A 22517-nucleotide genomic window follows, 5' to 3' on the forward strand; every position below is an offset into this window, starting at 1 on the left:
CTGGAGACCACTCTCCCACTGTTGGGTCTCAGGCTTTCTGATGTCGAGGAAGCAGACACGGCCCCCACACGGGTTCTGCAGGAACATCAGGCTCTCGGCTGTCTTGCTGTGCTTGTGGGAGCGGAGCAAACACAGAAGTGCTTCAAGGCCACGTCTTCGTGGCTGAGATAGAAGGCCATGGCCAGGCACTCGTAGGAGGCGTGGAACTCCAGGGCTGTTGACCGCGGCCTCACACTCGGGGCAGTAGTTCTGGCGTGCCTGCGAGGGTGGTGCAGGCAGCGTAGTGGGCGACACAGGTGCGGTGGGTGTGAAGGTGAAGCCACGGGGCAGGTACCACCAGCCTCGGAGAGTTCCCAGAGTGAACAATTAGGGTTGCCAGGGGAATGCGGCCCAGGTCTGCAAGGGACCAAAAGTCAAGTCCCTAACCGGCTTGGGAGGGGCAAGAGAAGGTTCCTGTTTCATTCGGGGCAGCGGGGGCGCGCGAGGGGGGCGGGGCGCGCGAGGGGGGCGGGGCGCGCAAGGGGGCGGGGCGCGCAAGGGGGGCGGGGCGCGCAAGGGGGCGGGGGGCACAAGCATCCTTTGTGACCCCATGAATTGCATGCAGCTCGCCAGGCCTCCCTGTCCATCACCATCTCCTGGAGTTCAGTCAGACTCATGTCCATGGAGTCAGTGATGCCATCCAGCCATCTCATCCTGTCGTCTCCTTTTCCTCCTGCCCCCAGTCCCTCCCAGCATCAGAGTCTTTTCCAATGAGTCAACTCTTCGCATGATGTGGCCAAAGTACTGGAGTTTCAGTTTTAGCATCATTCCTTCCAAACAACGCCCAGGGCTGATCTCCTTTAGAATGGACTGGTTGGATCTCCTTGCTTTACTTTTTAAGGACGTTCCTTTGTTCTTTAATTACTCTCTTTTATAGCACCGTGTTCTCCTTTTATAGTATCACTGTCTTCGTTAAAATTCTGAGAATAGGAATTTGGTTTTATTGTTTCCTGTATTATATTCATCTTTTCTCCAGAAATATTTATATTTGTTCATCATGAACATCTCTTTTATTTTCCTCAAATATCTGGCAAGCTTTTGTCCATTTAAACATAGGCATAAAGGACTCATTTGATTAGCCTTGGTAATTGGCATGGATCTGCTCTAGAGTTTTGACATCCATGTATGGAAGAGCAGACTATGTCTATTATTCAGTGACCACTTTTGTGGGTGCATGGCGTGGAGCTTGCAAGTAGGCTAGAGATCCTCACTGTTGCTTAAATAAAGATGTTATTTCTGACATAGCCAGGCAAATGTTTTTCCCTTGGAGGTAGCTGTGTCCTGATGTTTCCCTTCTGTGCAGGTCTGCAGTTTGGGGAGATGAAAGGTGCTCAAATGGCACAGGTCCTTATGTCCAGTATAAGTAGAGGTGGGAAAGGTTCAGGGCAGGGCAGGGCAACACGTGTGCTGTTCTCAGAATAGCCGTGCCATCTCACAGCTGACCTAGGACTCTGTACAGTGCTTCAGTTTTGGTGACTGTTCTTGAAGTGTGTCTGAACATCCTCAGTTTTCTACTGCAGATGTTTCAAATTCTCTTAATTAACTTGTTTGACTGCATCTGCATTTCCTATCTTCCAAGAATTCCTCATATTTATGATGTGCTAATAATACCCTTTAGTGTGGTATGTGTATGTGTAGATGTCTGTGTGTGTTTAACCACTGCCATGATTCAATTATAATTTTTAAAAATTTCTATATATATATTAATGACTGATTCACATTGATGTATGGCAGAGACCACCACAACACTGTAAAACAATTATCCTCCAAGGAAAAAAAAATCTCTAAAAGTGTACATAATTTTCTTAATAGGTAATATAGTCATATGGTTCAAAGCCACACTGGTCTTCTCTCTGCAAGCAAGCATTATGGCATTACTTCTTATAAATCAGGAGAAGAAAGAAGGAAAAGAGGAAGAAATAATATTCATGAGATTGAAGAGAATAAACTAAAACATATTCTTTAGAAGCACATTACCAAGATAGATCATATTCTAGGCTATAACCATGTCTCAATAAATTTCAAGACTCAAATCACACATCATTAGAAAAGAAAAAACATCTAAATCAAAAAAATCTACCCTCCTTTAAGGAATAAGAAAATGAAGAGCAATGAATACACAAGTCGAGCTGAAGTCAGAAAATGATAAAGAAAGGAAAATTCAGTGAACAAGAAAACAAAAAAATAGAACAAACAAAACTAAATATAGATTCTTTAGGATTAAAAAAAAAGATAAATTTCTCAACAGACTGATCAGGAAAAAAAGAGAGAAGGCAAGTTTCCAACATTAAGAATGAGAGTGAACACATTACTAAAGATTATGAAAAGGAACAATATTGCTGTGATCAGTCATGGTGATGACTAGATTAGAACTAGATCATGCTTAGACTATTAATAATTGTGAACTATGGTGTTGGAGAAGACTCTTGGACTTCTTGCAGAGTCTCTTGGACTGCAAGGAGATCAAACCAGTCAAACAATCCTAAAGGAAATCAATCCTGAATATTCATTGGAAGAACTGATACTGAAGCTCCAATACTTTGGTCACCTGATGTGAAGAGCTGACTCATTAGAAAAGACCCTGATGCTCGGAAAGATTGAAGGCAGGAGGAGAAGGGGACGACAGAGGATGAGATGGTCGGATGGCATCACTGACTCAGTGAAGGACAGGGAGGCCTGGTACGCTGTAGTCCATGGGGTCACAAAGAGTCGGACATGACTTGTGATTCACCAGTGGCTCAGATGGTAAGGAATCTGCCTGCAATGCAGGAGACCTGGGTTCAATTCCTGGGTCGAGAATACCCCCTGGAAAAGAAAATGGCAACCCACTCCAGTATTCTTGCCTGGAGAATCCCATGGAGAGAGAAGCCTGGTGGGCTATAGTCAGTGGGGTTGCGAAGGGGAATCAACTGAGAACTAACACTTTGACTTTCACTTCACTTCATCTGCCACACAAGCAGCAACTCAGAATACATTAAGTCAGGCAATTAGTTTCTTTTCTCAGCAAGAAGGTTAGTGGTAGGGCAATTCATGACTAAACTGCAGTGAGCACAGGATTTCTAGTGTAACGGAAATGCGTAATACAAAAGGTGGTAGAGTAGTTAAGGCAAACAGAATGGCATACACTGGAACAAAGGATCTTTTTATGGTAAACTGAAGAATATAATTCCTAGTAAATAAGTCTGTCTAAAGTTTACCCTGTTTTTATTTTTTTCAGGAATAGCTGATTTACTGTTGTGTTAGTTTCTGGATTTTAATACTTTAAAATACAAAACAGGAAAATGGAACAGTTTTGATGAAAAAACATAAATTCTAGGTTTCTGGGGAATTAATTGTTCTTACTACTTTATCTCATTTAAGTTATTAATATGTACCTGGATCTTTATAATATAATCTGTCTTTCAAAGTAATAAAAGTCAATCTCTGTATTACTGTAAAGTTTCATTAACTCTAAACAGCTTTATCATCTCTTCTACCACTTCAGACGTTACTCTAGAATTATAATGAAACCCCACTAGTTTATTTGGCTTAAAGACAGCTCTCTTGAAAATGATCTTACCATCAAACCAAACAAGTTCAAAACTGTCTAAGAGTTCAGGTCGCCACTTTTCAGGTAACAATAGGAAGTTTCAGCCTACCTCTATATTCCTTCCCAATTGGCCCTTTTATATTACAAGCCTTATTAAGTTTTCTTTTTCTTTTCTTCCTGTCTTGTGCTCCAAGTCTATCAGCTACATGGTATGATGTTCAGGAGTACTTGATTAGGAATCAAAAGCCACAAATTCCAACTCCAGTCAGAAATCAGGTACATCACTGGTCTTTTTGGCACTCACAATATTGGTTTAAAAATGCAAAGGATGTCACCTGCTTTGCCTGTTCTAAAGCATTTTAAAACAGTAAAAATAAAAATGCAGCCAAGAGTACGAACCAGCCACCAATTTTTCCATTACAACCGTATCTGGGCTTGAATAAGGATATGGTGATGTGCCTTTACTAATGGCCTAATAAGAACTGGCATAAAAAGCCTAAACTGTTCCACTGTGAAACCCCAGCCTCACCCTCACCCACCAGATTAGGAGGGAACTGTGTTCAATACAGAGGGAAGGGAGGGCAGGAAGACCTGGGTTCTCCCCTTGGATTCCCCAATCAGTATCTTGCTAGGGGGAAATGAGCAAATCAACAACTTCTCTTATTATTGCCTTATTTTTGAAATGAACAGCTTGACCTATTTGGTTTTCCCAAACCCTATCAGTTATAAAAATGACTGGAGCCTATATGGAAAGAAAAATCAGGCTTTAGTCTATTCATGATAAGCAGTGACTGGTATCAAATACTAGCTTTGGAAATGGGGTAATATTTTAACATTCAAATAATAATGCCACATTAAGTTATGGCATTAGTACAAGTCTCTGAAGGTTACAATTCAAGAAAAAGCAGAGCCCTCTTTGCTCTGCTGGTTGCTGTGTGCAAAGTGGGGGAAAAGATGCCCTGTTTCAGTTTGATGGTACCCAAGTCCTAGGTCTGACAATACTAGACTATTGCAGAGTTCTAATTTCTTTTGCTACTGATTTTATTGTACCTTGGAAGGAGCGAAACTGAATCTTATTTCTACAGTTGTTGACATTCCAACCATGAGAACCATGGTCAGAAGTCTTGCCCTGGGGCAGTTGTGCCCTAACACTAGGGAAACTGTGCCCTAACACTGGGGGAAAGAACCAGTTACAACCCCCAATATATTAAATCAGCAGCTGGGCTTCTAATTAATATGGCTCAGTGGATAAGAATCCATCTGCCAATGCAGGAGACACAGGTTCATTCCCTTATCTGGGAAGGTCCCAGATGCCGTGGAGCAACTGAGCCCGTGTGCCACAACTACCAAGCCTGCGTTCTAGAGCCCGGGAGCTACAACTACTGAGCCAACACACTGCAGCTGCTGAAGCCTGTGCTCCACAAGAGAAGCCACTGCAACGAGGAGCCCACGCACGGCAACTAGAGAGCAGCCCTTGCTCGCTGCTCACCACAACCGGAGAAAAGCCCGCACAGCAATGGAGACCAGCACAGCCACAAATAAATACAATTATTAAAAAAAAAGAAGTGTGAGTTGTTCTAAAGTGCACATTTATCTCTAAAAAAAAAAAGAGAGAGAGAGAAGTGATTGTAAGATATCCTAGAATATTAAAAAAGAAAGAAAGAAAGAAAGAAACAGCAGCTACCTACTTGATGTACAGTAGTGGCCTCACCCAGATGGGCTCTGAGGAGTGGTGACTGGTTGCTGCATTTTATCAAATATACCATGAATTGAAAAGCACACTTTTTTTCTGGGTGGGTTAAAAAAAGGAAAAAAAAAAAAACATGTTTTCAACCATATGTCATCAATTGGAAGCTGCACCTCAATTTCACAGAACTTAAAATGTGAATAAATGATTAGCGAATTGATGAAATATATTGGGTTTTGTAGAGAATTGACATAATATATATTGGATTTTGTCATCCACTTGCCTTAGTATATTTATTAAAGTAGCTAGTTTTTTAAACTATTCATAATTGCTTATTACTTTTGGAAATTGATCTGTGGCCCTAATGGTCTCTGCTGCTGCTGCTGCTAAGTCACTTCAGTCGTGTCCGACTCTGTGCGACCCCAGAGATGGCAGCCCACCAGACTTCCCCATCCCTGGGATTCTCCAGGCAAGAACACTGGAGTGGGTTGCCATTTCCTTCTCCAATGCATGAAAGTGAAAAGTGAAAGTGAAGTCATTCAGTCATGTCCGACTCTAGCGACCCCATGGACTGCAGCCTACCAAGCTCCTCCATCCATGGGATTTTTCCAGGCAAAAGTAGTGGAGTGGGGTGCCATTGCCTTCCCCGATAATGGTCTCTAGTATTATATATAAGGATAGAAAACCTTATTTAAAAAAAAACAAACTGGCATTTTCTATTGGATACTGTATCATTTTTCAACACATCAGCCTCATCCTAGAATGGGTGTTTTCTAACCTTTTTCTTCTTTCTTTTACATCTTTGAAGAGAGAGGTTTAATGTATTCAGTTAAGGAATAATTCCTCGGGTAATAGGTAACCCCTGTTCTCTGAATTCATAGCTAACCTCCTCCTAGCATGCCATGGGAGACATGTGACACCATCTTTCAGATGAAATAATAGGTGCATTAAATACTTAGCAAGGAAAGTTGCTGATTTAGGGTTCTACTCAAATCCCACTTTGAATGTGAAGGTTTCATTCTCATCAGTTCCACTGACTGAATGCCACTCACTACTGGATAATGTAAGCCACTTCTAACAGTGACAGCACTCTGGAGCAGCAGCACTGCATAGGCCAGGTCGGTCTGTCACACTTTCATAGATTCAAAGGTACTGCTGAGAACCCAAGACCCCGAACTACTGAAAGGAGCTTCAAGGAAGCCCAATGTAGGGTACCTGCACAAGGAGCTCATGAACAGTCATACCCTGAGCGGACGTCCGCTTCAGCAGTGGAATGGCCGGGGTGCCTCACTCCTGCCCACTGTGTCCACAGGAATATGAGGAAAAGCAAGGTGGGGAATATGCTCAGCAACAGAGCCGACGCCTTCAAAGGGTTAAAATGAGGCTGTAAGAACTTCCTGTAAGTTAGGTGGCTGCTGTGGAAAGCTCAAGCTATGTTGCTTCTACTCTGCCCCGCAGTGCTGTGTGCCAGGCAGAGGGCATCAACAATGAGGAAGTGACGTGTGCACAGCAGGACAGCAGTCCGCTGGGGGATGGGGCAAAAGAGGCCACCACACAGTCCTAACTCCTGTTCCTGGAACTGCGTCATGGGAAGGCTTCTTCTCGGACCCTTTTCAGAACACTGTGCACCTGCCAGCCAACTTATAATTACGCCCACCTGAGAATTGGTGACATCCAAGAAGGGGAGCAGTGATGGCAATACTAGTGACATTAGAGACATCTGTCCCCTTCTCCTCCCCACCCCCACCCTGGTCCTCAAAATACCAGGGGAGAGACAAATGGGGAAGGTAAGTGCTGAACAGCAGATCATGACCTTCTCCTTACTGCAAGATCTTCTGGTCAAGATGTGGCAGAAGCTGAAGTAGCAGAGGAGGAAAAGGTGAGCATAAAGCAAATCCAGCACTCCAGTTTTAAGTGGAAGAGAGTAGATAGGAATTTTTATGGCCCAAAGTGCCTAGAAAGGTAAGAGATCTGCCTGTCTTCAAGAAACAAGAGTTTATAGACTGTCAAACTAGAGGGATTAGGCAAAGCAGGGTCTTTTCAAATACCTGACTCACCACTTTCGTGACCTTAAACTCTGATGCAATGTCGCCAGGGGACCCTTGGCTTTCCACCAGCTCCATTAGGAGAACTCCTTCCGGCAAAATGAGGAGCACTGATGAGTTCTGAAATTCTACCTATGTCTTGGGGGGTAATCATGGGTAAATAGCAGCATGAAAATGTTGTGAACGTGTTAGCCACTCAGTCATGTTTGACTCTTTGCGACCCCATGAACTGTAGCCTGCCGGTTCCTCTGTCCATGGGATTCTCGAGGCAAGAATACTGGAGTTGGTAGCCATTCCCTCCTCCAGAGGATCTTGCTAACCCAGAGATCAAACCTGGGTCTCCCACATGGCAGGCAGATTCTTTACTGTCTGAGCCACCAGGGAAGCCCTGAATAGCAGCATATTTGGAGGCTAAACAGGACATCATTAACTAGACATTGCAGCCTAAGATATGCAGTTATATTAAATCTATGGTGCAGAAGATTATACAAATGACCAAAAAACAAAAAAAAGTGGACCCATCAATCCCACCAGTCACCAGTTCTCTGAGGGCTGGCCTGAAAAAAGGATAACTGGTATTGAAACTTGCCAAGGTTAAAAGACTGCTGGTATGGCAGTAGAGACCCACACTAGAACAACTCCACTGCTTTAGTAACATGCAGGCTGAAACCATCCAAATAAAGTTACTACCATAACTTGAAAAGAATAACAGACTACATAGCATTTACAATCTACAAAAGGGCCCAATTGCCAGAGAATAAAGTTCACCACTAATTGAGAAACATCGACAGTATAATCAATAAAACTAAATGATCATATACGATCATGGACAAAGTGCTGTCAGACATTCCTGATCTTTCTGGGAGCTCAGAATACCAATGATACACGATAACAGACTTTAGCCCTGGGTAACTTATTCTCAAGAGATCCCAAAAGATGTAGTGATGAAGTCCATGGGAACCCCAGGAAACTACCACCTGTAGCTGAGAGGGAACTTCACATTTCACTCCTCCAAGAGGGTCTAGGATGGGTCTATGGAAAGTGTGGTAAGTTCTGGATGGATATGCACAGAGGATGGCTGTGAGAGAGCCACGGTGAGGCTCCCTGTATGCCCCCGTATGTCTATGCCCAGACTTAACTCCCTCCCTCCCTTTTTTTTCTGAATTCTCTCAACCTTCAAAGGGCAAAGTTATGAATCAGTGGCTCAAATGCCATCAGTGGATCATGAGAGGCTAAATGAAATCAGAGTTCCCCTAACAGTGTCAAAGAATCCCAGTTTCTCCCTGTAAGTGTGATGAGTCATTTCCAGGGAACTAGTGACCAACTCTTAAATACCTCTGATCTTTTCTTATGAATCACCATCTCCACCCATGAATATCCACATGCTGTCTCCTGCTGTGGGCTCTGACTTTAGAGATCCCCAGTGTAGCTACTGTGGCATATTCTAGTATGAAGTGGCACTTTCTTCAATTTCTCTGTTAATAATTTCCACACAAGACAAATTTAAGGCAACACTTTGGAATGAGAGGTGTCATCCAAAAAGGAATAGCTCAACTTAGACTAAAATCCTTGGATTTGGTTTCTAAACTAAGCACTTTTAGTTAAATCATCTGGTTGACAGTCTAACAAAATGTTATCAGCTGATCACCTGCATTAGAATCCCCTGCTCATTAAAGCAGGTTCCCTGGCCGCATGGAGACCTGTGGACCCTGGACCGTACATTTGTAAAATGATTTTTTTTTTAATTTTGCTTGCTTGGGGCTGGTGCACTGGGACAACCCAGAGGGATGGTATGGGGAGGGAGGAAGGAGGAGGGTTCAGGATGGGGAACATATGTATACCTGTGGTGGATTCATTTTGATATATGGCAAAACCAATACAATATTGTAAAGTTAAAAAATAAAATTAAATTAAAAAAAAATTTGGAGTAATTTTAGATTTACAGCCAACTTGGAAAGATAGTACAGAGCATTTCTCTGTGTCCCTCACCCAGTATTCCCTCACATTAGCCTCTTACATTAGGATGGTACATTTGTTACAATGAACAAATATTGATCCATGACTATTAACAGTGGATTTGGACTTCACTGGTTTTCCTACTAATGACCTTTTGGTTCCAGAATTCAATCCACATTGCACTTAATCATTACATGTCTTTAGTCTCATCTGTTTTGTGACAGTTTTCCAGTCTTTTCCTCTTTGTCACAACCTTGACAGTTTTGAGGGGTCAGGTATTTTGTAAAATGTATCTCAATTTGCATGTTTTTGGCAGTTTTCTCATGACTCCACTGGGGTTATGGGTTTGAGGGGGAAGATACCACAGAGGTGAAGTCCATTCTCATAACATGACCTGTTACTGATGATGCTAACCTTGATCACCCAGTCAAGGTGGTGGTTTGCCAGGTTTCTCCACTGCAAGGTATTTCCCCCACTTTCCATACTTTAGCCTCTGGAAGCAGATCATCAAGTCCAAGCAACCCTCAAGAGAGGCCAGGAATTAGGCTCTACCTCCTGGAGAGGGGAGTATTTACATAAGTAGATTAGAATTCTTGTGTAATAAAGATTTGTCCCTTCTTACCTATTTATTTATTCATTTATTTGTATCATTATGGACTCATGTGTTTATTACATGCTTTACGTTATAATCCAAAACTACATCACATATATTGTTATTCACGTTGTTCTGGCTTTGGCCACTGAGAGCTCCTTCAGGTTGGCTCCTATGTCCCTTGGACATGCTCTCTTTACTTTGAGTACTTCCTTACTTGCTGCTGGGCTTCCCAAGTGGCTCAGTGGTAAAGAATCTGCCTGCCAATGCAGGAAACGCAAGAGATGCAGGTTCAACTCCTGGGTTGGGAAGATCCCCTGGAGTAGGAAATGGCAACCCACTTTAGTATTCTTGTCTGGAGAATTCCATGGACAGAGGAGCCTGGCAGGAGCTCTGAAAAAGCTCTAGCCCATGGGGTCAAAAAAAAAGTCAGAAACACAAATGATATGGCAGTACAACAGATTTCACTTCATCTTCCATTCTCTTGCTACAGCCCTAGAATTTGCCATACCCCAGGGAATCCTGATTTCTCTTGCTATGGAATTGTATGAGGGACCTAGATCTGGGCACTGAGGGGGACTGTGCAGTTTTGAGAAGCAACCAAGCAGATTCTTAGGCACGCTCAAGTTTGAGGGCAGCCATTTTAGAAAGTCAAGCACAAATAAACTTGATATAATTTGTCAAGAAAAGCTCTGAAATAGCTCGTTTAAAGAATTACTACTATTTTCTTCATGTTAGTTCAAGATCAAAAGTTCAAAAATGCAAACACCCTGGGGGACCCATAGAGAGGAAAAGAGAGAAGACAACAGTACAGATCAAATACTGATTCTGAAATACAGAGGTTAAAATTCAACACCTAAAAACTAGAATAAAATAGATTTATGGAAGGCTTTCTCTGTGCCAGGCACTGTGCCAAGCTAAGTGCATGGTCCCAAACCTAACGCTAAAGGTGTAATTTCTCCTTTTGTAAACGTTCTGAAATTGAGGCTTAGAAAGGTGAAATATTTGCAGAAACAAAATAGTCAGTAGGTGGCAGAGCTGAGACACCAAATCAGGTCCAGGTGCTTGCCCACGAAGAGGATTTCACTTGGCATTCTGTTAACTAGTGCAGAGGTGAGCTTTTCTGCAAAATTCAGACTTAAATTGAAGAAAGTAGGGAAAAACACTAGACCATTCAGGTATGACCTAAATCAAATCCCTTATGATTATACAGTGGAAGTGACAAATAGATTCAAGGGATTAAATCTGATAGACAGAGTGCCTGAAGAACGATGCTTCAGGAGGTTTGTGACGTTGTACAGGAGGCAGTGATCAGCACCATCCCCAAGAAAAAGAAATGCAAAAAGGCAAAATGGTTGTCTGACAAGCCCTTACAAATAGCTGAGAAAAGAAGAGAAGCTAAAGGCAAAGGAGAAAAATAAAGATATATCCATCTGAATGCCGAATTCCAAAGAATAGAAAAGAGAGATAAGAAAGCCTTCCTCAGTGATCAATGCAAAGAAATAGAGGAAAACAATAGAATGGGAAAGACTAGAGATCTAAGAAAATTAAAGGTACCAATGGTACATTTCATGCATAGATGGGCACAATAAAGGACCTAACAGAAGCTGAAGATATTAAGAAGAGGTGGCAAGAATACACAGAAGAACTATACAAAAAACATCTTAATGACTCAGATAACCACAGTGGTGTAATCACTCACCTAGAGCCAGACATCCTGGAATGCAAAGTCAAGTGGGCCTGAGGGAAACATCATTATGAGCAAAGCCAGTGGAGGTGACAGAATCCCAGCTGAGCTATTTCAAATCCTAAAAGGATGCTGTGAAAGTCCTGCACTCAGTATGCCACCAAATTTGGAAAATTCAACAGTGCCCACAGGACTAGAAAAGGTCAGTTTTCACTCCAATTCCAAAGAAAGGTAATTCCAAAGAATATTCAAACTACCACACAATTGCACTCATCTCACATGCTAGCAAAGCAATGCTCAAAATTCTCCAAGCTAGGATTCAACAGCACATGAACTGAGAACTTCCAGATGTTCAAGCTAGATTTAGAAAAGACAGAGGAATCAGAGATCAAATTGCCAACATCCGTTGGATCATAGAAAAAGCAAGAGAATTCCAGAAAAACATGTAATTTTGCTTCATTGACTATGCTAAAGCCTTTGACTGTGTGAATCACAACAAACTAGAAAATTCTTAAAGCGATGGGCCTACCACACCACCTTACCTGCCTCCTGAGAAACCTGTATGTAGATCAAGAAGCAACAGTTAGAACCAGACATGGAACAGATGGGTTCAAAATTGGGAAAGGAGTACTTCAAAGCTGTATATTGTCACCTTGCTTAGTTAACTTATATGCAGAGTACATCATGCGAAATGCAGGGCTGGATGAGGCACAAGCTGGAATCAAGATTGCCAGGAGAAGTATCAATAACCTCAGATATGCAGATGACACCACCCTTATGGCAGAAAGCAAAGAGGAACTAAAGAGCCTCTTGATGAAAGTTAAAGAAGAGAGTGAAAAAGCTGGCTTGAAACTCAATATTGAAAAAAATGAAGATCATGGCATCCAGTCCCATCACTTCAAGGCAAATAGATGGGTAAACAATGGAGACAGTGACGGACTTTATTTTCTTGGGCTCCAAAATCACTGCAGATGGTGACTGCAGCCATGCAATTAAAAGATGCTTCCTCCTTGGAAGAGAAGCTATGACAAACCTAGACAGCATATTAAAAACCAGAGACGTTACTTTGCCGACAAAGGTCCATCTAGTCAAAGCTATGGTTTTTCCAGTAGTCGTGTATGGATGTGAAAATTGGACTATCAAGAAAGCTGAGCACCGAGGAATTGATGCTTTTGTGGTGTTGCGAGTCCCTTGGACTGCAAGGAGATCAAACCAGTCCATCCTAAAGGAAATCAGTCATGAATATTCTTTGAAAGGACTGATGTTGGAGGTGAAGCTCCAATACTTTGGCCAGCTGATACAAAGAACTAACTCATTGGAAAAGACCCTAATGCTGGGAAAGATTGAAAGCAGAAGGAGAAGGAGATGACAGAGGATAAGATAGTTGGATGACATCACTGACTCGATGGACACGAGTTTGAGCAACCTCCAGGAGATGGTGAAGGAAAGGGAAGCCTGGTGTGCTGCAGTCCATGGGGTCACAAAGAGTGACACGACTGAGTGACTGAACTGAACTGAGCTTTTTTGCGTGCTTGCCTTTCCCAGATCTCAAAGCCAGGAGGGAGGGTCAGCACATTCACTGCTGAATGTCCTGTGTCTGTTATGTAGCAGGCAGTCAGCAGATAACATCTGAATAAATCTGCACAAATTCCTACATTGGTGAAAATGAGGACCATGAAGCATAACACATTTACTTCTACTGTCTCACAACTAGACTTATATTCCCAATTAGGTAAAAAATCAATGACAACAACAAAAAATTCTACTGAAATCATACTTTTAAACTTCAAGAAGTTCAGATTTGGGGATAAGGAAAATAATTATGTGTAAACTGGTCTGAATGCAAGGTTTTAGTAAACAAAAAGTCAATTAGCTTACAGGTGGTTTCTCAGGTGGCTCAGTGGTAAAGAATCTGTTTGTCAATGCAGGAGAAGCAAGAGATGCAGGTTTGATCCCTGGGTTGGGAAGGTCTCCTGGAAGAGGAAATGGGAACCTATTCCAGTATTCCTGCCTGGAACATTCCATGGACAGAGGAGCCTGGTGGGCTACAGTCCATGGGGTCACAAAGAGTCAGACACGACTGCTTACACACAGGTAGTCTAAGACTAGAAAGCAAATGCCAAAAGTCATGAGATCACTACTTCCTATAAATTAAATGGACTTCATAATACACCAATACATTCATTCATTACTTCATCAAGTATTTCTTTAATGCCTAGCATGTGCGGGCACTGTTTCATATGCTAAAGACCATAGCTATGAACAAAACAGAAGAGAAACACTGCTGTCAGAGCTAACAGTTAACAAATACCCTGAATACACGTCAGATGCTGATAAGTGCTGGGAAGAAAAACAATGCTCAGAAGGGGCAAGAGCTTGCAACTTTCAGTAGAGCTTGCAACTTTCAGTAGGATACTTCCTCCCTGAGAATGTGACCTTGATGGAGAGTGGTGACAGAGCTCAGAAACATCCACCTAGAATAGGAAAGAGCAAGTGCCAAAGCCCTGAGGCAGGACACGTGCTACATGTGTGTATGGAGCCACAAGGTAGCCACAGGAAAGTGACCAAGGAGTGATGTGTCACAGGAGATACAATACAGAAGTGCCTGCAGCCGTGGTGGAGGTATGGAGTAGACAGAGACGAGGACTTATGGTGCAGTGCCCTGTGGGTGATTCTGACCTCTTGAACATTTATTGAGGAAGACAGGAAGCTGTTACAGAGAAGACACTTGGAAGGATCACTGTAGCCTGCTGTTTTGAGAACGACCAATGATGAGGTGGCCAAGAAATCATACGAATGAGCAAGTGATGGTGGCTTGGACGTAAAGTGGTACCAAGAAGACAGGCTAAGAGGTGGTTCTATTCTGAATATATTTTCACGTTAGAACCAGCACTCTTGGCAGATGGAGTGTGGATATGAAAAAGAAGAGTCAGGGGTGGCAACAAGGTTTGGGGCTTAGCAAAGAGATGGATGGATGTATGGCTACCACATACCGAGATTAGAGTGGGATCAATCCTTGGTGGCTCAGCGGTAAAAAATCTGCCTGTCAATGCAGAAGACATAAGAGACATGGGTTCGATCCCAGTGTGGGGAAGAGCCCCTGGAGAAGGAAATGGCAGCCCACTCCAGTATGCTTGCCTAGAAAATCTCGTGGACAGAGGAGCCTAGTGGGCTACAGTCCATGGTCACAAAGAGTCAGACACAAATGAGCGACTAAACAACAAACAACTGAGATCAGAAAGGCTGTGGCAATTCCAAGAGGAGATGTTGAGTAGGCAGTCAGTCACCTGGGTCTGCATTTCAAGGTAACTCTCCAGGACTCCAGGATATAAATTTGGGAGTCATTAACATTTCAAGCCACAAACTAGGAAAGCTCACCAGGGGTGTGAGTACAGACAAGGCAAAAATGAGGTTATTGCTGGAGGGAGATAAGAGGGTGAGAGAAAGTTCTTTTTTTTTCCCCTAAAAGGTGGGTAGGTTAATGAGAACGATTCTACAGAGGGAAAAGGTGATGCTGGAGAGCACAAAGCAATTGCTGGAAGACTTTCTTTGATTTGCTTTGAATATTGCTGAAATGCAGCATCCTGTCTCTGAGGGCAGGAAAGGATATAGAGAAGCATTGACATGCATTAAGGGCCAGAGAGGGACGCCATAAAGACATCATCACTCACCTTGAAGGAAACAAAAGAGGCCACTGGTAAGGTAGTACGATCTATAATTAACACATAAAAATCAATAGCCTACAAAACACATATCTAACCACAGATTTGTGTCCAGGATATACAGAAAACTCGGAAAACTCAAAAATACAAGAAAATCTGATCAGAAGGTAACCAAAAGATAGGAAGAAAGATTTCACAGAAGAGAATATATAAATGGAAAAAAAGCATATGAAAAGATGTTCCTATGGCCACTAAGGAAATGGAAATTAAAACCACAATGTACCACTACACACCTATCACAATGACTAAAAACAAAAAAACAGTGATGACACCAAGTGCTGGAGAGTATACAGAGAAACAATCACTCAAACAGTGCTCTGGTGGGAATTTAAAATAGTCATTTATACAATGACAAATTAATCTGTCAGCAGCCTACAGAACTATACATGTACTTACCATACAACAAATATATCCCTGGGGATTTACCCCAGAGAAATAAAAACTGATGTTTACATAAAAACCTGTACACAAACATTCATAGCAGCCTTATTTGAAATAGCCTCAAACTGGAAGCAACCCAGGTGACCCTCAACGAGGGAATGGTTCAAAAAACTGTGATACATCATAGGGATCAAACCTAGGTCTCCTACACTGCAGGCAGATTCTTTACCATCTGAGCCACCAGGGAAGCCCATTACCATGGAATACTACTCAGCAATAAAAAAGAATGACCTATTGGTACACACCGAACTTGGATGAAGTTAAGAGCATTATGTTGAGTGTAAACAGACAATATAAACAGGTTGCCTATTATATGATTCCAATTATATAACATTCTTATAATGACACAGGTGGGGAACAGAAGAGTGATTACCAGAGGTTAGGGATGTCAGTGGTGATAGAAAGGATGTGACTATTAAGGAAGATTTTGTAATAGTGAAAGAATTTTGCATCTTCACTGTAGTGGTTACAGGAGTCTACACAAGTGATAAAATGGCATAGAACTATACAGACAGGTCATACCAATGTCACTTTCCTGGTTTTGCTACGGTACTACTATTATGTAAGATGTAACCACTAGGGTAAAGTAGATAAAGGCTCTGGTGGGACCTCTCTGTGTTATCTTTGCAATTCTCTAAGAATCTATAATTATCTCAAAATAAAAAGGTTTTAAAAATCTAATGCATCCTTGAAAGTTTAACTTGGACCATAGGATTTCTTAGAATTCAAGTCAAAATAAATATATATGGTTCATTAATTTTAAAAAGTCAATAGCCCAGTACATGAATATTCATAGCAGCTTCATCTGTAATAACCTCACACTGGAAACAACTCAAACGTCCATATACATACAATGATATACTACTCAGCAATAAAAATAACTACTGTTATGTGAACTATGGATACATCTGAACATAATTATGCTGAGTAACAGAAGTCAGACAAAAGAGTGCATAATGTATGATTTCACTTATAGAAAACTCTAGAAAATATATACTAATCCGTAGCAACAAAAATCAGATGAATCATTGCCTGGGGGTGGTCTTGTTCATGGGGAGAGCTGGGAAGGAGGAATTACAACGGGGCTTTTGGGAGTGATGAATCTATTTACTATCCTCACTGTGGTTTCATAGGTGTATGCATATGTTAAAACTTAGCAAGTTGTACAGTTTATATACGTGCAGTTAATTGTATGTAACTCAATAAGGTTTAAAAAAAGATCAATAGCTCACACATTCACAAATAATAACCAGTTAGAATTTTTCATGGAAAAGAACAACCCATTTACAACAGCAACAAAGAAACAGGAACCAACCTAACGAATGTGCAAAACTTGTATGATGAAAACAATAAAACATTTCTGAAAACAGTAAAACTTTCCTTATTTCAACAAACAGAAAAAAATCTCTTCTTGAGAGGGTGATTTAATACCTTAAAGATGTTAGTTCTCCCTAAGTTAATTTACAAACCGAAAGAAATCCAAATAAAAACACTGACAAATGACTTCTTTCTGTGCTAGACACATTAATACTAAAATTTATATGGAAAAATAGGCATATGAGAACAAAACACTGAAAAAGCTTATAAAGGAAACTAGCTGTAATTTATATTAAATATGCTAACAATCTTCTATAATTAAAACAGTGTGGACTAGCATTTAAGTAGAATGATGGACCAGCGGACTAGAATATGAACAATCCTGAAATTCACTAAATACACACGGAAATTGGGTTATGGTAAAAGGTAACTAAAATCACTGGGGCAAAGAAGGATTTCGTAACAAATTGTGTTTGGACAACTGGATAGCTACATGCAAAACAATCAGATCCATAAGTCACACCACACCCAAGAATAAACTAAGTGAATCAGAGGACTAAATGTAAAAATTCAAATATATTAGAAGAAATTGTGTGAATTCCTCTATAACCAGGGGCTAAGAGGAAAGTTTTCTAGTATGATTTAAAATCTAGATTCAATAAACTACTTGTTCAATGTATAGCTACAATGAAAATGAAAAAAAACTGCATAAGTAAAACCCATAAGCAAAGTCAAAATATAAATGACAATTGCAAGCACATATTTGAAATGTATCACCAATAAAGGCTAGTATCTCTAATATATTTTCTAAAAATTCGGGGTGGGGAGGCATGGGAAGGACCATAAATATGATAGGAAAAAAATGAACAAAAGGCCAAGACAACACACAAAATAGATATAATAATGGCCCATAATACATGGCAAAATACACAACTTCACTCATAAGAGAATTGTAAACTGAAACACAACCAAGATACCATGTCACACCCTGCTAGTCAGACTGTGAGGGAATAGGCACTCTCTCAAATATCTGGGGGGAATGTAAAACATTACAAGCTTTCTGGCAAATTCTAACAAACCTATACACACATCAACCCTTGATAAGCAATCCAATTCTAAGAATTTACACTGAAGATGTACTTCCTATCGTGCAAAATGATTTACTATGGCGTTATCTGTAATTGTAAAAATAGTGGAAACTACTTAACGCCAAAATACAACAGACCGGCTGAAAAAATGGTGACATATCCTTACAAGGAAGTCCTGTCAAGATATTTTTTAAACAGAGTAAGCTCTGTGAATACATACAGAATGACTTTCAGAAGGGACAGATGGATGAACATAAACGTTTTTCCCTCCCTATTATGATATGGGCATTAAAATTATAAAACCACTGTATGTGTGCTGTAGAACTGGGCAAATGAGTTAATATACTGGTGTAATTGACAGCCAGGCTTCTCACTGTGGAAGAACATCTATGAAGAATATTTACATTTCACATACAAATACAGAATGGGGAAAAGAGAAACCCTGAGGGGTGTTGGAACTGGAGATAAGCAGGATGAATATGCAAGTCCCTAACACACACAGACACGTGTGCGTGCATACACACACACATTTATATGCATATACATGTATCATTTTTTTCCCTCGCTCTGTTGTTGGAACATCCAGAAACAATGATACTCTGACAGCAATGAAAACACTCTAGCTCCCAGATCTTGGTTTCTAAATATTATTCCTAACTAAAAGCAAGCAAGGCTCCTCAGAGAAACAACCAATGCCAAGACTGGGGCAGGCAAAGTACAACAGTATCCTGGAGCACCTTGCTGGGCCAAAAAATTAAAAAAAACAAAAATGATAAGGACATGTCAAAGAGACAGAGAAGCTGGTTTGAAGAAATTTCCATTAGCCAAATTTAAGATATTTTTATCAAAACACTGACAGTAATGGATTATAACTCACAGAATAAAATGATCTATGAAAGAGATAGATCAAGGGAAAATTTTTGCCCATAGTGGACTGCCAACTAACAAATGTACACAGACGATGGAGTCAGAAACTCACCATTTAGCATCATGTTAAACTAGAATTTAATTGATTCAGTCAAGAACTATCAATAGCAGATGTTAAAACTAGTGGGTAGAAGTTTGCTGGAGAACAGAACATTTTTACGTAGTGTCAAAGTATCTTCCCACTAAAGTTCTTACCTTTCCTTTAAAGGAACATGATAAAGCAGGATGAAAAGGCACTAGCTTTATAAAAATCACAGTAGAGTATCTAAAATTTGTACTTTTTTGGAAAAACACAATATCAAAACCTAATTTTTAAGTACATGAGCCAGGTTTTATCAGAAACTCCATGCTACAAAATACTATTTATACTATAATCTTATTGTTATTAAAATTATCTATGTACTATGAATAGGCTAGAATGATAAGTACCAAAATTATAAAACTGATAGTACTAAAAATTCAAGTAATTTTATTCATTTTTATGTTTTACCATATTTTCAATGTCTCTACAATAAACATGTATTACTTTTATAAGAATAAAAAGTATGGGAAGAAAAAAACCCACAAGGAGTAAGCAGATACAACATAAAAAAGCTGGAAGGAAATTTAAAAGCTAAGAGTGTTTTGTGATTGCATGATGGCATGATAGATGATGTATTCTTTTCCCTGTTTTTACCTGTGGGACTTCAGAGTTAAAAACCCTGACGCTCACAACTGATCACTTTACACACTGATTTTGCCTTTGCTGTGCACAACGAAATCTAGCAACACTGCCTCTCTGCTCATCTCTCCTGAACTCCTTCCTCTTACCCCCTGGATCCTTCCTTACCTAACAAGAAACCACATCATCTTTCTTTAAAACTTCTGCATCCACTGCTCCTGAGATTATCTGATGTCCCCTGAGCACATCCCACACCACTTGTTTCTCAAGTAGTGTTCTTTTCACAGGAGCATACAGGAGTGGATCTTTATACAATATCTACCTCTCTGAAACATCATTTCCTACTGTAAAGCAGTTTCAAAGAATGTACACCATTGTCAGAATGGGGAGGGGAGTTCTGATATGTCTTTTCTCTGGTAGAAGTAAAATGTTTTAAAACAGCATCACTATCTATCAGCTTTCTCTGTACTTTCTCTGTGATCAAGCATGGTAGGGTCATGATGGTATCTGCAACTTTCCTGGACAAAGCCTTGTGTAAAACATGCTTACTTAGCCCTTGCACGGATGATCAAACTCAGCTCAGCAGGGTCCTATGGAAATGGAGCCCTCAAACACAGATCAGCACACAGGAAAGTGGACCGAGACCTCTGACCCACATCGTGTTCTTAGAGGCCACATTTAGAGTTAGCTCTTCGAGAGGTTAGTTTTTAACTGATAGCAACGCACACATTTGGGAATGCAGGTTTTAAATATACATCACAAAGGTAGGCAAATCTATGAATATTTTAAAAGACTGCCAATATACTCACAGTTTTTTCATTATTTTCAAAAGCTTCTCTTGCCTCTTCAAATGTACAGACTTCTTCTTTGCATTCACGCTCAATGTTGCCCTGTCTTATTTCTTCGAAGAGTCCATTCGCTCTTGGGTAGCGTTTTAATACTGAATTGGCTTTTTCTCCAGTGAGAAAAACTACAAAGAGATATAATAATAAGCATAAAATTGTAATTAAAAATACATGTGGAAAGTTACTGTACAAGATGAAGTCTGCTAGACGCTCTTTAGAGAACATAGCCAACACCCTCAACCTCTTTCTCTAGGTCAGCAAGGAAGTAACACTCGGCTCTCAACCACCCCATCCATCTGCTGTCTTCCTCATCATGTGTGTCCTTTCAGTGGCAGTTGCCCTGGGCAGGGACAGTGACATGATGAACTATCCTATATCCAGACTTTAGCACATTCCTGCCAACCATGGGTGTTTAAATATAGCAATAATGAAACCAGTACATGCATGCATTCATTACTGTAAGAGGATGCCCCAGGCATTCTGCTGGTGGATAGCAGCAATGAAATAAAAATCCAGTCTGTGGACTATCAGTCTTTGTTACCCCTAACTAAAAATAAATAAAACTCCAATTGACCTAATTATGTAAACCCAAAGCACCTTTACTCATGTGAAAAGAAGAGGTGACAAAATACTATCAAGAAATTAAGATAAATCTGGCCATAATTCATTCCAAAGGATATTAATAGTCATTTTGTTCTAAATGCACTTAGCTTGAATATATTTTGACATGTTAATATATTTAACCCCATTTTGATGTCCTTCAGAAAAAGAAAATTGTTCTGTCTGACTTGTAGAGGCATTTCATATAAACATTCAAAATGCACATTCATGATACCCAGTAAAATAAGGCAATGGTTATAATGCACACTTGTGGGAAATAATTTTTATGCACAGATTCATTTTAAACTATACCTCAATTACATTTGTCTAAAATGGTCATGCTTGTTTGAAGAGATAAATAGAATGCTACCAGAATTTAATCTTCTGCTAGAGCAAATAAATTAGAAAATACCCTAATCTTAAAGACCTCTGACATGTGACAAGGTACATAATAGATCCTTCAGAAAATTAAGGGAAAAAAAAGGCCACATTTTGGGGGGGAAAAACATTTTGAAGTTAAATGAAAATAAGTAAATATTCGCTTAAAAATGGCAACAACAGGAATGAATTTAAGGTTTACCTCAATTTTAGAAGTGTGTATTTGTCTTTATAGAGGATATGGATTCATTACTTAGGACTCTTTAAAATATCCAAATTGACACGAGTTAGATGGGTACACTGAAAACTATGGTACGTCTTCCTTCCTTCTGTGCCTCAGAAGGGTTAGGTAGCGATAAAAATGGATCACAGAATCATAAAAAATCATTAGAAGAAATCCTAGAACATAAAAGGGTGCTGCTGAGTTGGAGAGTAATAGTAGAATTTTCTGCCAGTGCTTTTCAGTTTAGCTGCATGACCATCTCTTGTTGGACTTACTATCACACATCCTGCTGGGCCTACCTCCCAGAGTCTCTGATTGCACAGGGCTGGGGTAGAGCCAAGAAGCTGCATTTCAAGTGAGAGCCCAGGTCACGCTGGTGCTGCTGGGCCCACTCCCACAGTTTGAAAACCACTACTCAAATGGGAGATCCTTAGAAAATTAGTTCTGAGGAAGGTGTTTATGGAATGCTGGGATTAACAAATGTAAAAAGATCTTTTACTGTATGACTTTTTAGGACTCCTACTATGTATTTAATATATATTTGAAATCTCCAGAAAACAAACACAACACACGTGTATGTCACATTTATTTGACTATGGAGCCCTTTTCCAAGGGACATTTCACTGAATTAACAACTTCCTAGTCACTGGTCTTATTTATGGCAATGAGAAACAATTCTCTTCCATATAATAGGCCAACTAATACATGAAGATGGTAACTGACTTCCCTTGAGGCTTCTCTTTTCTAGGATACACATGTCTTGTTCCTTCATCTGTTGGT

General features: G+C 40.4%; 1 protein-coding gene across 9 annotated transcripts in view; it reads right to left on the reverse strand.

Annotated features, from left to right (window-relative positions):
- PRRG1 (proline rich and Gla domain 1) overlaps positions 1–22517 on the reverse strand; it is a 356881-nt gene that overhangs the window by 39707 nt on the left and 294657 nt on the right. For 8 of the 9 annotated variants that reach the window (XM_044937107.1, XM_044937109.1, XM_044937108.2 and 5 more), the window contains one exon: positions 20501–20661. The exons of the other annotated variant lie outside the window; for it this stretch is intronic. In XM_044937107.1, coding sequence (XP_044793042.1) covers positions 20501–20661 — 161 coding nt within the window. The remainder of the gene's footprint in view (positions 1–20500; positions 20662–22517) is intronic. 9 annotated transcript variants of the gene reach the window in all.

This window comes from Bubalus bubalis, chromosome X (genome assembly GCF_019923935.1).
Source record: "Bubalus bubalis isolate 160015118507 breed Murrah chromosome X, NDDB_SH_1, whole genome shotgun sequence".
NCBI lineage: Eukaryota > Metazoa > Chordata > Mammalia > Artiodactyla > Bovidae > Bubalus > Bubalus bubalis.